Genomic DNA, 16,689 nt, shown 5'->3' on the forward strand with positions numbered 1-16,689 from the left:
CTATATAAATTATAGATTGTTCATTTTTCTCAGTATTTAAACAGTCTTCAGTCACTCCCATCTTAAGAAAAAAATCTTTTCTCAGTGGTTTCAACCTTCAGTGGGTATCAAGGTACCTGGAGCTCTTAAAAAATAGTCAATGCCTAGGCCCTATCTGCAGAGATTATGAAAATAGGTGAGTAAGGGCAAAGCATGGATATTTTTTGAAAGGTGTCCAGGTGACTCAATGTGAGAGAACCACAGTCCTACCTCCTCCTTTATCTTTCCCCACTCCCCAGCTACTGCTTTCTCCTCTTTAATTCATAGCCTTTTAAAAACTTTAAATGACATAATTAATGTAGAAACTATACAAGCAATGCAAATTTTAGAGTAGGTAAAGAAATGTAAATCTTTTTGAAAAGCAGGTCCTTTTCTAATTAATTTCAACGTTAATTGTAATTTTCTATGCTCCCACTGCCAAGTTTATTGAGAGTGGTCTACATTTGCAGTCTTCATTTACACTTTAACACACTTGCACATGGCTTGCACACCCCCTACTTGCTTGTAATTACTGCCACCAAGTTACCAATGACTGCCTAATTGTCAAACCCAATGAATACTTCCAAGTTTTTAACTTATTTGGGCCTCTCTGTAGTATTTAACAGCCTCCTATTTCTCAAAACTTTTTCCTTCCATTGCCTATGACACTCCCTCCTGGTTGCTATTCTCTCTGGCTGCTCTCTATCAGTCTCCTAGTCACCATCGTATTCACTTGGTACCAAATCCACACCAAAAGCCTCAAATACCATCTATGTGTGTTGATAAGTTCCAAACCTCTATTCCCAGCCCATATCTCTGGACCCACATATCCACTTAATCAGAGAGATCATATCCTCTTGATCTCCATGCCTCATAGACATTTCAAACTCACCATCTCCCACATCTCCAAACTGCTCATAAATATGTCACCATTCACAGAACCTGAGGAGCCATCACAGCTTCTCCCCTTTTTTTGGCACCCTCATCCTATACTCACCAAATTTATTTTCTATACCTCTCAAATGTAACACTTTCTCTTTTTTAATTTTTTATTGTTATGTCTTATTTGTGGCCTTCATCATTTCTCCCCTGGTCTTCAGAGTGAGTAGTAGTCTCGACTCTTCAATTCCTCCAATATTCTTAGTGTCATATAAAATGCAGACTCAATTGCCACTTTGATATCTCCTCATCCATGAACATAAAATCCTAACTTCTTACTTTTTAATATTCTACATAAATCTATTCATGTGATATATATGTGGGTATATAACACACGTACACACACATCATATATGTAATTCTCTAGCCTTAATTCAATATTCCCACTTGCTCTCTATATTCTAGCTGTATTTAATTGCCATGCTCTTGTGCTTTTGTCTTTAGAATGCTCTTCTTCCTCTTCCCTTGGACAATCTGCACTTATCCTTTCAAACTCAATTCAGTTATCACTAACTGTGGAATACTTTCCTACCCTGGTTCATTTCCCTCCCCCCCCCCCCAGTTCCCTTTGTCCTTGTTGCAACTCTTGATTCTAATTTAACCTTCTGCCTCTATGGTATAAACATTTATCGTGGATCTGATCACATTTTATTGTAATTGTTCCTTTATTCTTCTACCTTTCCCACTAAATGAGAGTTCCTCTAGTATTATTCCTATCTCTCTAACTCCAAAGCCTAGCAGAATGTCTGATATCTAGCTAATTTTTTTTCAGTATTTTCTGAAAAAATGACTGACAATAAATGTTCAGAAAATTCGAATCTTGATAAAAGGGTAATATTGGCATCACAAACCACAATAAGGCAATAAACTTAAAGTCAACTGTTTATGAAGGAAATAACTTAGGTTCATAAGATATCAATTCAAATACGTCTAAGTTATATGTTGGCTTAAAAAATTAAAAGAGCTGCTGGTAGAGAAAGCAGTCCACTGGGGAAAACTTACTAGACTGAAAACTCCTTCATTTTCCAACAAACAAACAAACAAACAAAACCAACCCTCAAATAGCATAAAGTAGGATAAATTACAGTTTTCTTTGGTGAAACTTGTTTTCTTATTAGCATTTAGAAAGTGGCTAGCCTCACAGACATGAATAGAGTCTATGAGGTGTAAAGGAAGAGGAGAGACATAAATATACTGATGCACCAATTCAAACTATGTACACAATAAGGAAAGGAACAAAATTCCTATCTGCACAACTTTCACCTTTTACCTAAAAAGACTAAGACACATAACAATGTGTCTTAGTCTTTTTTAGTCACAGATCCCTTTGAGAACCATGTACTTTACAGCCCCTATCTGCAAAAAAACAATAAGCTAAATCTTCTTTAGAAAACTTCCCCAACCTTTACCTAAATACAATGATCTAAGTACTCCTTTCACTAATTACTCAATTTGTGCTATAATTTTTCACTGATATTTTACCCTGTACATGTTATATAGTAGTTATTTTGTGTATGTGTTCTCTCTCCAACTTCACTGTGTGCTCTGCAAACACAGGAGCCAGGTAAAAGTTTTAATACTCTCCCCTATTCTGTTCCATAAATGATCAACTCAGTGTAGTCTGCCAAATATACACTCAAATAGTCAAAGTGCTTCTCAACTCCTAAAAGGTTGGTTTTGGGTAATAATACCTAACGCTTATTATATTCTTACTACCTACCAGGTATTCTCTCAGCACTTAACCCATTTTAATCTCTTTAATTCTCACAATTACCCCACGAGGTAGGCTATCATCCAGGTGAGGAAACTGAAGCACAGAGAGAAGTTAAGTAACTTCTTAGTGTTTCAAGGTCATGTAGCCAGGAAGCAGTGGTATTGGGATTTCACCACTGGCAGTTGGCCTTAAGAGAGCCAACTTCAATATTGTACTATATGACCTCGAGTACTTGAACAGAATATCTATCAATTGGGATGGTTTAATAAGAGGATGACTTCTACCATGCCAAAGAAAGGAATATAGGTTCACTTTACCTATTTTAAAAAAATTAGTGCAATTTTCCCCACTTTCCTTTTGGCTGTATTACCTTCATTCTCTCTCCTCTTCATTTCTTCTCTATTAGTCCCCCACACCTGCTCTCCACCACCATCAAAATAACCCATCTTAAGCTAGTAGGTTTCTTTTCACATTTTTCTCGCTACTCATTTAATCCGATATGGAGAGATGCACCTATTCACATGCACACAAATTCACGTATAGAAAGTCACATACAGAAACTCATGCACAGGAAAGTGAGATAGGACTTTTTCTCAAAAATGTGGTATTTTTACTTAGTTTTCTGCATCTCATTTATTTCACAAAACAGTACTTCCTGGAAATCCCTCTAATTTACTGGCATAAATCTGGTTCTTCCTTTCTAAGGAAGTGGCTAGTCAATCTCCCATGGTATGGATGGTACATTATTTATTTAGCCATTCCCCTATTATGAACTGTGTTCACTTTGTCTCCAGTTGTTTGGCACTAAGAACAATGCTGCAATTAATATGGGGCATCAGAAATGCCAGAGGTGGAATGTGAAGTAGGCTCGCTGCGAATTCCTTCGAGGAAGTTTGCAGGAAGCTTCTCTATATATGGTCTTCCTGAATTCTCTCCTCTTCGAGCAGCAAGGAATATTAAGGTCATTCAGCTCCTTCTCAGCCTTTTAGAGGTCAGGGAGAGCTGACATATTTTTGTGCGACCGATATCAAACTTCCATTTGGAAACCCACAGGATTTCAAAGCTGAAGTCTCCCCAAGATCTGCAGCTTTCCAGCCTTTCTTACCAGCATTTGGCAGCCCATGCAGGAGAAACCCCTGCTCTGGTTTTCTATACCAAGACCCCCACAAACTCATAATAGAGTTGATCCTAGCAGCCAAGTGGAGGGAAGCAAAGACACTCTCAGGTTCAATGTTACCAGAATCTGTTCCAAGTCCATTTAATAATTTAATGCACTGCTATGAAACCTACCTAGAATGCTGATTCCAAGCAAAGCTGTCCTATTATACATTTAAAGTAGAAATATGATGACATAAAACCAGTTAGTTAACTTAATAGCAGAATAATGAACTGAAAAACCTTAGTGGAAAACTACTCAGTTCCCTGTCCTCCCAGCTGTGGTCAACTTGAGTGCAGGATTGTAAGAAATGAGCATGAAACAGGCCATGCATCAAAACATTTCTACTGAAAATGGCTTTATAACTAACAAAGACAGAATCAAAGAATTCACTCTTATGATGGTTATGAGTTTTATGCATCCTCGGATAAATATACTTACATTAAAACATAATTGTATACCTACTTCAAGAATTTTATAATTTTCAAATTACTCTTTTTTTCTGGTTCAATATATATTCTACTCACTCTTTTCTATTCAGCTTCGTGCATATTTTATGATTTTTAAGGCTTTCAATCAACAGGTTATCCCACAGAATATTAGTCACTGTTAAGACAGTAGTATCAGTTAGTAATTACTTAATTCAGATAATCAGGTTTGTTGAAACATGACAGAATGATTAAATATAAATTTACCACCTACATATATCCTGTTTTAACACTATCACACATATAATGCTTTCCCTAAAAATGTTCAATATTTAACTCATAATATTTAACTCATAATACTGTATACTATTAAAATATGTTTTCCCCACACTCTTGAGTGCTGACAGGCACCCTCAGCCAAGGAGAGTGAGCATGGCAGAAAGTACTGTACAATCTTGGGTAATGAACACGCTGCTAACACATTTATCCAGTGAGTGTTCCACTGCACCACCCCAGCTGAAGGCAGTCTGCAACATGTGGTGTCCCGTCTTTGGCCTATTTTATGCTCTAGCAAGCAATTTTGACCTAAAATGTCTAGGAAACGTATACATGCAACAGGATGGGATCTGCTACAAATAAACAAGAACAAGTGTCTTTCTCAGTATTAAGACGAAAGTTTTATGGCAGCTGGAATGGGGCCTCAAGGAAACAGTCATAGAAACAGGGTAGAGGTCAACAGGAAATTAGATTTACCAAAGTCCTGTAACATTATGAAAGGCATCATAAGCATTACTGCAGCCTGAGATACATGACTAACAATTGTTTGACTGGCAGGTAGCATTTCATGATTTGGGGATATTAGAAAAAAAAACACAGAAGATCGAGTGTCAGTGTAAGACATCAGAACCATTTCTCCACAGGGCCTCTGCTATAACCATAACCACCCCCATCTAAGGTCAATTACCAGCATTCCCATTTTTAGGAGCATGTCCTCCTTTGTTCTTGAATTGCTCCCTCCCCTGGCATAATCTTTTATTTTCTCAGGCACACAAGTGATCTGGCATACCAATTATCAAAAGATTTTACTGATTTACCTTTAGAATTATCTATTTTAAATCTTCAGCTACCTGAGAAAATAGTTTGCAGCAATCACTTTGCAATTCAGAAGTACCAAGTTATTATTTAGTTGTTGAATTATTTAACAGTTTTCATTCAACATATGTGAGGTTATTGGAACTCCTTAGCTTTAAATATCCTGTGGAACAAGTGATTCCACTCCCTTCTTTTAAGCTTTTTAGGTTAAAGACATGACCTTTAAAAAAATTATATCCTGAACAGTTTATTATAACAGAAATTAGCAATGTCCAATTTAAAAACCAGATAGTGTTATTCAGACCACCATTCTGGTACACTGAGTGGCCTGTGTCTGAAACAAAATTCCATCATTGAAGTCATCAACCTAGGTCAGCATCATTGCTCCTGAGGTCCTCATTAAAGCTCTCTTATTCTCTGCAAATGCTGACTGGTTTTGAACAGCATGGATTTACCATGCATCTCAGGATTTACCTGCATCAACCTGGCACATACCTAGCAACTTTCAGCATTCTAAAGAAAGTCCCACAAATATTGACGTATGTAAGCCATAGCACCTTTCCTAAGAACAGTTCCAATCAGCATTGCACATTAACAAACACATACTGGTATATGCTTGTAGCTCCACCACCTAGCTCAGTTAGAGCAATGGTAAATAAGAGTAGATACTGAACTTAATAGCTTCTCAGGGAGGGAAATGTTTTATAGTCATAGGCTTGATCCTATCAGGGGAAAGTCTTCTTAAAAGGTTTGCAGTTGGTTACAAAGTGCTTAAAAGGAGAGTATGGTTGGTTCTGAACAAACCCACAAAGTCACTTCTGAACATAAACTCAAAATACACATTCTAATGACAGAGATTTGGTTCTATTATTTTCACAAACCAAAGTACAGATTTCAAGTTATTTCACAAATCAGATGATCAAATGAAAATGGACATGAAAACATTTAGTAAATTATTATGTTTTTAAAAAGAGGTGCTGCTGTTTAAAAATAATTTACATGACAGAACTTGGCAAAGAGTAAACAAAATCATTAGTAATAACCCAGAAAATGTGGAAAACTAAGAAAAAGGCCCAACGAATTAAAAATAGAACATATCTTTCATCAGATTTGAGATAAGGTATATTGTGTGCTTTTAAAAATATGCATAAAGCAACTTTATACTGCACTTAAATGATCTGAGAAATCCAAAACATTTTCTCTTATAAATATATACTCTACGACTGGATGTAATATTTGGGCAACATAAAAGGATCCTGTAGAAATTTGCTGCTGCCAGAAATCTGGGATACAGAGTTAAAGATGGAGTGAATAAGGCATGGTAATGCTTTGTACAATTTATAGACAGCTCATATAAAAAACCAGCTATCAAATAGCATGGCTATAAGGGAAAATAGTTTATGTGGAGGCTAGAGATGATGAACAAAAGGAAAACTGCAGCTTTAGATTAGTATTTTAGAAATAGTAAATCCATACTATTTTAAGTAAAAATGGATGATTTTATTATATAAAATTATGTTGGCAGAATACAGAAAATTACTTCTCTTTTACCTTTACATATTTATTTTAAGTACTAAGCAAAATGCAACAGTTGGAAGAACTCATGACGAACTACCAAAAGGTATTCATTTGGCAAAATTATTCAAGTTACAAAATGCTAATTAAATAAATGCACTTCAAAATACATGAAGTGTAATACAAGTGTATGAAAGTAGTGATCTTAAATTATTGATTTCTTTACCAAAAACTAAACACAAACAAGAAGCACAAGAGAAATACTGTCAAGTTAGACAGAAAAGAATAAATCAAACATATTGTTTATTGAGATAATTAAACTAAATAATTTTTAAAGATAACCAAACAAGTAATTAGGATTCAAAAAAGAATAATAATATTCCAATACTATATATTTTTTCTACCAATAAAAGAAGGAAGGATTTGTAGGCCAATTGAATGCTATAGACTAGACCCAGGTGCCTATAAGATAATTTGCACTGAGTTCTTCTTGGTATGTACATATGAACTTCACTGTTACTCAAAGGTGAGCAAACTTAGGCATTATGAAGGACAGGAAAACAATTATACCTGCAACAGGGCAAAAAATTTACACATTAAAGTGGTCAAATGCATCTTTAGCATAAAACTAAAATAATATGCTTACAAATAATTCTTTTGCACTTTAGTAAATCAGGGCAAAGATTTTACCCTAATGAAAAGGCATATGGGAGGTCTCTGATAAGGTGACATCTTCAGAGCTAAAAAAGAGATACCTATTAGAAAATTTGCATTCATATCTATAATCTCCATTGTAAAAAAAATGAATCATTAAGTTCACAATTAAGCTATTTAAAAAATATAAGATGATAAATGAATAATATGTCATATGAATCATATTGCCAAATCATTATATTCTATACACATAAGTGCTATTAATAAATACACTCAATTCATTCTACAGGAGAAAGAATTGCGAGACTTAATTTCACATTTCAGAATTCCTGAGTCTTAGAGAAAAATAAGTACCAGAAACCAAACAAAATAAGCCTACTCTACAGTATGGCAAATAATACAAATCTGGGCATTAAGTTAACATTACTTATAGTTTTAAAGATGAAGACTTATGGGAAAAATATATATGTACTTCAATGGAATTATAAACATGATTTTAAAGCTTAGTGTTTTAGAAAGGCGTTTTGATCAAACAAGGCCACCTGAGTGACATCTTTAATGACGGTAAGCCCACCACTTTAAAGGAATAACATCTTTATTTCAAAGCCTAATTATGAATATAAAAAGAAAAAGAAGTTTATTTTAATAAAATGTTTTAGTAAGACTGCAATAGGACAGCCCTTTGATGGAAGACCTAAGGAGGGTAAAACCAATGTAATGAAATTAGAACTCAAGTTCTAATTTGAGCCACCACCCATTTAAATAATTTCCCTTTTGCTTTGCATATTACACAGTGAAACTAAAAAAGGTATCTTAAGAGCACTTCAGTCCCACAATGTAGGATTTAAGCTTGTGTGTATCGGTATAATTGATCCTTACAAAAATACATTCAAACAAAAGTTCACGTCTATTTTCTAACTAGCAAGGAAAAGGAAAGCAAAGTGGTCCCACCTAAAACAATTAGAAAAAAAAAAAAAAAAACACACCGTTTATCCTTTCTGGAAAGACTACCAAAGCAAAGAATGTCCAATAATATTATACATTTAAAATTGCATACTTTTACTCATCTTTATAAGTAGGAAAGATGCTTACAACTATTCATAGACTTTATAAATAAAGACACTAAGCAAAAAAATATTTGGATTATTTCTCTATTCATAAGTACCCATAAAGAAAACGATGAAGAAAAACGAAAGTGCAGACCTATAGGCCATTATGGGTATAATAAATGATAAAGAGTTGCAGCCAAAATTGCATCTACATTTACACTTACTTATCCAGAAAATTATTCTTGCTTTTTAAAAAATGTGCAATTTAAAAACTAGTCAGTTTCTGTTTTGTTTTGTTTTTTTGTGCTGTAATACAATTAGAACTTGCATCTGCCCACTAGCGAGGGGACTGCTAGACCTTGGACCACACACTAGGCTCTGACAATCATACATTTCATTAGAATCATACAATATTGATTCCACCTCCAGAAAATGTTAGGGTCCTCTTGTTGTAGAATGAAGAGCCACTGATATTTGGTTGATTGCCTTTAACCAGAGAGGTTTTCAGTTCCATTTCGCAAGCTACAATAGCTGCATTCAATTCCACTTGAGCTCGATGAACTACATAAAACATGAGGCCTATACTTATAATAATCTGTGAATAAAAATAAAATATTACAGTTAACAATAGTTTACATGGAAAAAGGGGAGAAATATATCCAATAAATATTTGTCTTAGAAATGTTACAAACAGGATGCTTGTCAAATACCGTTAGGTAAAATTTTTAAATAGTTTACACACAGTTGTCATTTATTCTTCCTTTGGCTGCCGGGTGTGGAGGGCCAAAATCTACAGGGTAACCATTATATGGTATCCGGGTAACACAAGGCAACTATACATCCCTTTTAGTCCATATTAAATGATGTTTGTTTGATACAAGTCAAGCTTCTCTCTTTGTACCAAAAAGTTTCCTTCAAGGAATAAAAAAAATTTCTACAATAGAGGTAAAGCTGGCTAAACTTTATTAATGTAATAATGTAGTATTATTTCTGTGCAGAACTATAGATGTCCATAGGTATTTTTAAGCCCACTTAGAGAGAAGCACTACCATTTGCAAATGACCTACCTGGTGCAGCCAAAATTTAAAATATTAAGAAACACTTTTAAAAAATGAAATGCCAGACTTCCCTGGTGGCGCAGTGGTTAAGAATCCACCTGCCAATGCAGGGGACACATGTTCAAGCCCTGGTCCAGGAAGATCCCATTTGCCATGGCGCAACTAAGCCTGTGTGCCCCAACTACGGAGCCTGTTCTCTACAGCCCACGAGCCACAGCTACTGAGTCCACGTGCCACAACTACTGAAGCCTGTGCGCCTAGAGCCTGTGCTCCACAACAAGAGAAGCCACCATATGAGAAGCCCACGCACCGCAACGAAGAGTAGACCCTGCTTGCCACAACTAGAGAAAGCCCGTGCACAGTAATGAAGACCCAACACAGCCCAAAATAAATAAATTAATTTAAACAATTAAAAAAAATGAAATGCCAATAAGCTTCAAAAGAAATTAACTAGAGATTGTGAACACGAAACTGTCTATACTTTTCAAAACAAAAACAAAGGAACACGGTGAGGGGAAAAACGCCAGTCAAAGGGGTAACTAGAAAAAGCTTTAAACTGAAAATCAGGTTCTAGTCTTGGTTTAGCCACTCACTAGTGCTGTGATTTCAGGTAAGTCCCTTTAAACCACATGGGCTTCTCCCACTGTCCAAAAGTTGTGGTCCCTCTGTGCTTAAACATTCTACATACAATTCAGCACAATGAATGTCTAAGCAGTCTACATCTTTTAAATGGTATTTATTCCAAAGTTCATTTTAAAGCAGTTCTTTAGAGTTCGGAGCAAATATTCTCAGTAGATATTGTTTAATGTCCCAGCAAGCTTTCAAAGGCTGCTCTAAGCATAGTGATCCTTAAATATAACACTGTTTCAATTAAGCCTACCTATAATTTTATGGGAGAAATATTCTAAATACAAGCGTTGAGGGAGGTAGGGGGAAGGGCAGGATACTGGGAGTAAGGTAGGTTGAGTAGATGGGGGAACCTGGAACTTGCACAAGGGAATCTGTACATGAAGCGAATACCCATTACTTAATACAAGTCTAATCAAATTAGTTATTTTATTCTATTTTTTATGTTATAGGAAACAAAGATATTTATTTTATTCATCCTTATTTAAAACATTTTCTTTTTTTAAATATTTTAATTTTATTGGAGTATAGTTGATTTACAATGTTGTGTTAGTTTTAGATGTATAGCAAAGTGATTCAGTTACAAATACACATACATTCATTCTGTTTTAGAGTCTTTTCTCATATAGGCTACCACAGAATATTGAGTAGAGTTTCCTATGCTGTACAGTAGGTCCTTGTTGGTTATCTATCTTATATATAGTAGTGTACGTATGTTCACCCCAAGCTCCTGATTTATCCCTCCCTTGCCAGTTTCCCTTTTGTAACCATAAGTTTTTTTTTTTTTTTTTTTTTTGTGGTACGCAGGCCTCTCACCGTTGTGGCCTCTCCCGCTGCGGAGCACAGGCTCCGGACACGCAGGCTCAGCGGCCATGGCTCACGGGCCCAGCCGCTCCACGGCATGTGGGATCCTCTCGGACCGGGGCACGAACCCGCGTCCCCTGCATCGGCAGGCGGACTTTCAACCACTGCGCCACCAGGGAAGCCCCATACATTTGTTTTTGATGTCTGTAAGTCTGTTTCTGTTTTGTAAATAAGTTCATTTGTATCTTTTTTAAAAATCAGATTCCACATATGAGTGATATCACGATATTTGTCTTTCTCTGTCTGACTTACCTCACTTAGTATGATAATCTCTAGGTCCATCCATGTTGCTGCAAATGGCATTATTTCATTCTTTTTTATGGCTGAGTAGTTATTTCATTGTATACCACATTGTTATTTCATTGTACCGATCCTCCCGGACTGGGGCACGAACCCCTGCCCCCTGTATCGACAGGCGGACTCCCAACCACTGTGCCACCAGAGAAGCCCCAAATTAGTTATTTTAAATGTAGGCCTTTAAATCTTGTCTTTGTTCTCTAACATATGAGCTCTCTTAAAAACACAAGACATACTTATTGAACACCCTAAGTTTGATACTATGTGGATGGTGATACAATGTAAAGAGATGAAAAAAATGTTAACTAATTGGGGGAGGGTGTGGATGAGATGCTAAGTTCTGCTTAGGACATGCTGAATTTGAGGTGCCTATTAGATATCCAAAGCAATTCAGTGAATGGGTCTAAAGGTATGGAAAGAAGGCTGAGCTGAAGATGTGTATTAGGGAGTCCTTGCAATAAACATAATAGCAGCAACCACAGTAACTTGATTTACCAAGAAGAAAAGTTTTCAGAGTGAGACTAAAAAGCTCTGGCTAGAATCTTGAGGAAGACCAAGTTAGGGGTGAAAAGAGAAGGAGGTGCTGATAAATGAGCCAGGCAAACAGCAAAAAAGATCAGGAGAGTGTTATCAAAGAAGCTAAGAGAAGAAGGTGTTTTTAAAAGGCATAGTCAACAGAATCTTAGGTTGTTAAGATGAGAACTGGAAAGTGTATCTGATTTAGAGAAGATTAGTGATGAAAGCTTGAGGGAAGAATTTGGTGAGGCCACAGAAAATAAGTTTAGAACCACTGAAAAAGTCTTTTGGGTTCCCAGCAAGGGTGAATGGGCTACATCTTTACATGGGATTTTCCCCCAGATGCCTTTCTGGAGCCCAGGGCCTGGCAATGTGTACTGACTCTTCCCAACAGCCCAGTGAAGTAAACAAAACAAAAACACAAAAAACTTTTTTAAAAGTTTCCCTATTAAAATGAATCAAAAAAAAAAAAAAAAAGAACAAAAAGAAAAACAAAAAAACAAAAGAATCAAACCCAAGTAGAAAGACAAGTTTTAAAGGGGAAAGCCTACAGAAAGTGATTTCTTCCGCTGTTAACTGAAAAGCAAGCCGAGAGTATGAGCAGAACATAAGAGGGTTAGTACATTTCTTAGTTGGAAATTGAGGGGTTTCCCATTTGAAGACTTTTGATTTTTCTGTTAAGCAAGAGAGGTAATCTGTTGAGAATGAAGAAGGAAGCCAGGAGAGGAGGAAAAAACGGTGAGGAGGGTGAGGATAAGTTTGAAATAGTCATTGAGGAAAATGGGGGAACGGGAAGACAAAGGAAACAGAATATAGGGCAGTGTTGAGAAACCAGCTGAAGGTTTGCAACCATGAATTAAATATCACCAACTTGCTTGGTTGTATGACTTCCCCAAAAGAGCAGGTGCTAAAGCAGATCAAAACTTGCATTTATCCAGGATTGGGGTTTTGGCTGATGAGTACACACAAAAATATATGGAAAAGATTAACTGAACTGACAAACCATGGAATCTAAGTTGGATTTCAGTACAGTAAATACTTGTGCCTTCCTCTGAACATCTGTTTGGTATTTCTTTGATTTTACAGACACTGTGGACTCTATTTAGGTGGCTACAGTGGGAGGCAAATTTGTGGCTCATTTCTAGTGAATATGAGGAACCTCATGTTATTTACTCTGCTAACTTTAACCTATGCTTCATCCTTTTTTCTTATGCTAATTTTCTCCTTCAAGATGACTTCTTTCTCCTCTCTTTTTATTCTCCTGTATATCTTTTGTAAGCTAAATTAAATCCTCCCTGAAACAAATTACAAGTAACATCATCAATATATCCAATCAAGGCATAAACATGCCTTCACTTTTTTGTTGTTGTGGTGGTTGTTTTTTGTAAATGTCTGGGCTAAGAAACATTTACCTTTTTCCCCCTGTTTTGTATCCTAAGCTTAAATAATTTGCCAATTCAAGCAAAGGGGTAAGAAATCGCTTAGAAAAAAGAACATCCTATATTTTAAGAAGCACCACTGACAAATGCATGAACTAGTTTGTTCTATTACAATTCCATTGATTATAGTTGAGTAATTTACTAAGATGCATAGAAATATAAAGTATCAAATAGTGAATATCTTCTGAAAACTACTAATAATGAGGAATTCTAATTACAATGTCAAGAAAAAAAGATGTTTCAAATTGTTTTCAGGAAACTTGAAAAACATAAAATATGCTTAAATATACTAAAAAAATCAATCTGAGAATGTAGTGTACATCAGAATCTTAGAGTACCTTGGGATGATTATAAACATAAATTATTAACATAGATACTACGTAACACATAGAAAGTTTAGTATGTGATTGGCATGCTACATTAATAAAAATAAACCAACTGTAACAAAAACTCTAAACCTATAGCAGGTTATCTTAAAAAAATGTAGCTCTGAAGAAAAAATAGTAAAGAAAAATAAAAACTGACTTCCTGAATATCAAAACTATTACAAAATTTTTGTTAAAGCAAGCCCTTTCACTGACAAGCTTTATTTATAGTTTAATGTAAATATTCCTGGGCTTACTTTGTTTACTAAACTTGTACTGCATAAGCACAAAGAAAATTAACTCTGGCTTCATTTATCGTAGTATTTTTAATACAATATAGTACCTCAATAAATTGAGAATACCACTAACAGTAAATTGCAATGTGACACCATATATTCAATAACAGTATAAATTAAAACTTACAAGTCAAGGGACCAGTAAGTTAAGTCAGCTATCTCACTAGTATTATCTGCTCAGTAGACCGTTGGTTATAAGTGTGGTCTCTAGAACCAACTGCCTTTGTTCAAATCCTGATCCTACCCCTTGCAGCTCAGACATTAGACAAATTATTATCCAATGGTGTGCTAGTAAACTAGCTCTTAAGGATCAGAGGTGGGAAGCTTGACTTAGAACACTTGCCATTTTCCATAACTGTAGATACCCCCGTCATGACCAATTTCAAGCTACCAGTGTGACATCACTGAATGTACAATTGGCTCGAGATAATAGATAATAAAATTATATGCCTACTAAGGTTTTGGTAGGCATTAAATGAGCTTAAATATATGGCATATAAAGCATTCAATAAATGTTAGTGACCATCATCATCATCTTACTAAATCATCAAAAATTATGGTGATTTTATATTTTGGTAAATCTCAGGAATGAAATGTATCACAAGCAAATGAATTTTTAACTCTTCCTGCATATAATTTAAGGCACTGAATAAGTCTGCCTACATAGCAGGATTTTCCTCTTTTATTAACCTCTTATATTGAATTGTATGTACCCCAAACTATGCTATAATCTGCATGGTAGTAATAATTTATTATACAAATATTATTTGAACTTATAATGGAATACTTCTATACTTTTTATAAAGCAATACTTTCTAAAAAATTTTTGTTCACATCAAATTGTACTAGAAATAAATTTACATTGCCAGTATAATAATCTAAAAAATACAAATAGAAGAGTTCAATACCTTCAAAATTTGAAGGTAAAGTAACTAAGATAAAAACCCAACCCCACCAAATCTCATTATCTTTAGAAATGTAGTATTAACACTTCATACAAACTCAAAACAGTATTTGATTTAGTCATGACTTTGAAAATAATCACTGCAAAAAGAAACCTATTTTTGTCATTCCTTTTTTTTGTGTTTAAGAGAATTTTCAATAAGTGTCAATTCAGTTCTATATATTTCCATATATCCACACAATTAAAAATGTAAGTGTTGTCAAAATATGAAGTAGTACTGAAAGAACAAGAAAAGGTGTAAAAAGGAAAAAATCTTCTTAAATTATTTTCAGTGAAATTTCTTAGATTTGAATCAGTAATGTCATACAAAAAGGAAACAAAAAAAGACAAGCCTTGGCCTTAAACTCACCTGTAAACAAAAAACAAAATATCCACTAACACTTTGTTCTGCAATGACATCTTCCATGGTCCTCAGGGTGGTACCCAAATAAGAATTCAGGAGCTGGGTAGGAAGCAGTCCAACCGAAGATGCCATCAGATAGTTGGGTAAGGAGAGATCAGTAATCTAGAAGAGCAGATTAAATGGAATGATTCATTACAACATAAAATTTCAACTTTACATAAAACTGTGGTACAAGTCTTGCTAGCAGTTTTCCCTTGGAGTAGAGGAAGCTGAACTACTTTTCAAAGCATTCTGGTTTTTAAAAATGATTATAAAGGGAATACATACAGAATGTAAAAGATGAAATAAAAGTTTAAAGAAAAATTTTAATATTCTATTATTCTGCCATTGAAAGCTAATATTTGTGACTATTGTTTTTTCCTTACACGTAAATAAAATGTGCACACACAGATCACTCTGTAAAAACAGTTTTTTAAGTCTTCCTCATGTCATTTAAATATTCTTCATAAGCATACTTAAATGGCAATGTGGTCACTGGGCTTTGAAGCCAGGTAACTCTAGAATGACATTTAAGGGCGGAGTCTTTGAATATCAGTTTTTTCATTTGTAAAATGAGGATAATAACCACTACCTTACATGGTTGTTGTTAGGATGAGAAATATTTGTAAATATCTTAACAAATGCTAGCACATGACTGACACTCAAAAAGGTAGAAATTATTATTATTATACAATTACACTATTGGGTTGGCGAAAAGGTTCATTCAGTTTTTTTCCATAAGATGGCTCTAGTAGCACTTAGGTGTCTTTAACTTCATTCGAAACAATTTTGTTAGATTGTATTGTGACAGCTGTCATATCGGTGTGCATTTAAACAATAACTTATCAAAACTGAATTTTTGTGTAGCCATTTTAATATTAAAGATGGAAGAAAAAAAGCAAGATTTTCTGTATATTATGCTTTATTATTTCAGGAAAGGTAAAAACGCAGCTGAAACGCAAAAAAAGATTTATGCAGTGTATGGAGAAGGTGCTATGACTGAACAGTGGTTTGTAAAGTTCCGCGCTGGAGATTTCTTGCTGAACGATGCTCCACTGTCAGGTAGACCAGGTAAGTTGATAGTGATCAAATCGAGACATTAATTGAGAACAATCAACGTTAAACCACATGGGAGATAGCCAGCATACTCAAAATATCCAAATCAAGCATTGAAAATCATTTGCACCAGTTTGGTTATGTGAATGGCTTTCTTGTTTGGGTTCCACATAAGTTCAGAGAAGAAAACCTTGACTTTATTTCCGCATGCATTTCTCTACTTAAACGTAATGAAAACATTCCATTTTTAAAACAAATTG

General features: G+C 35.0%; 1 protein-coding gene across 1 annotated transcript in view; it reads right to left on the reverse strand.

Moving 5' to 3' along the window:
- Window positions 1-6,832: 6,832 nt before the first annotated feature.
- TMEM64 (transmembrane protein 64) overlaps window positions 6,833-16,689 on the reverse strand; it is a 27,689-nt gene continuing 17,832 nt past the window's right edge. Inside the window, exons 2-3 of the mRNA XM_027131375.1 lie at window positions 15,341-15,496; window positions 6,833-9,160 (exon numbers count right to left, since the gene is read on the reverse strand). Of these exons, the coding sequence (XP_026987176.1) occupies window positions 8,969-9,160; window positions 15,341-15,496 (348 nt within the window). The 3' untranslated portion in view covers window positions 6,833-8,968. The remainder of the gene's footprint in view (window positions 9,161-15,340; window positions 15,497-16,689) is intronic.

The sequence above is a fragment of the Aethalodelphis obliquidens genome, unplaced genomic scaffold (genome assembly GCF_003676395.1).
Source record: "Aethalodelphis obliquidens isolate GAN/ISIS:26980383/991018 unplaced genomic scaffold, ASM367639v1 scaffold39, whole genome shotgun sequence".
Classification (NCBI taxonomy): Eukaryota; Metazoa; Chordata; class Mammalia; order Artiodactyla; family Delphinidae; genus Aethalodelphis; species Aethalodelphis obliquidens.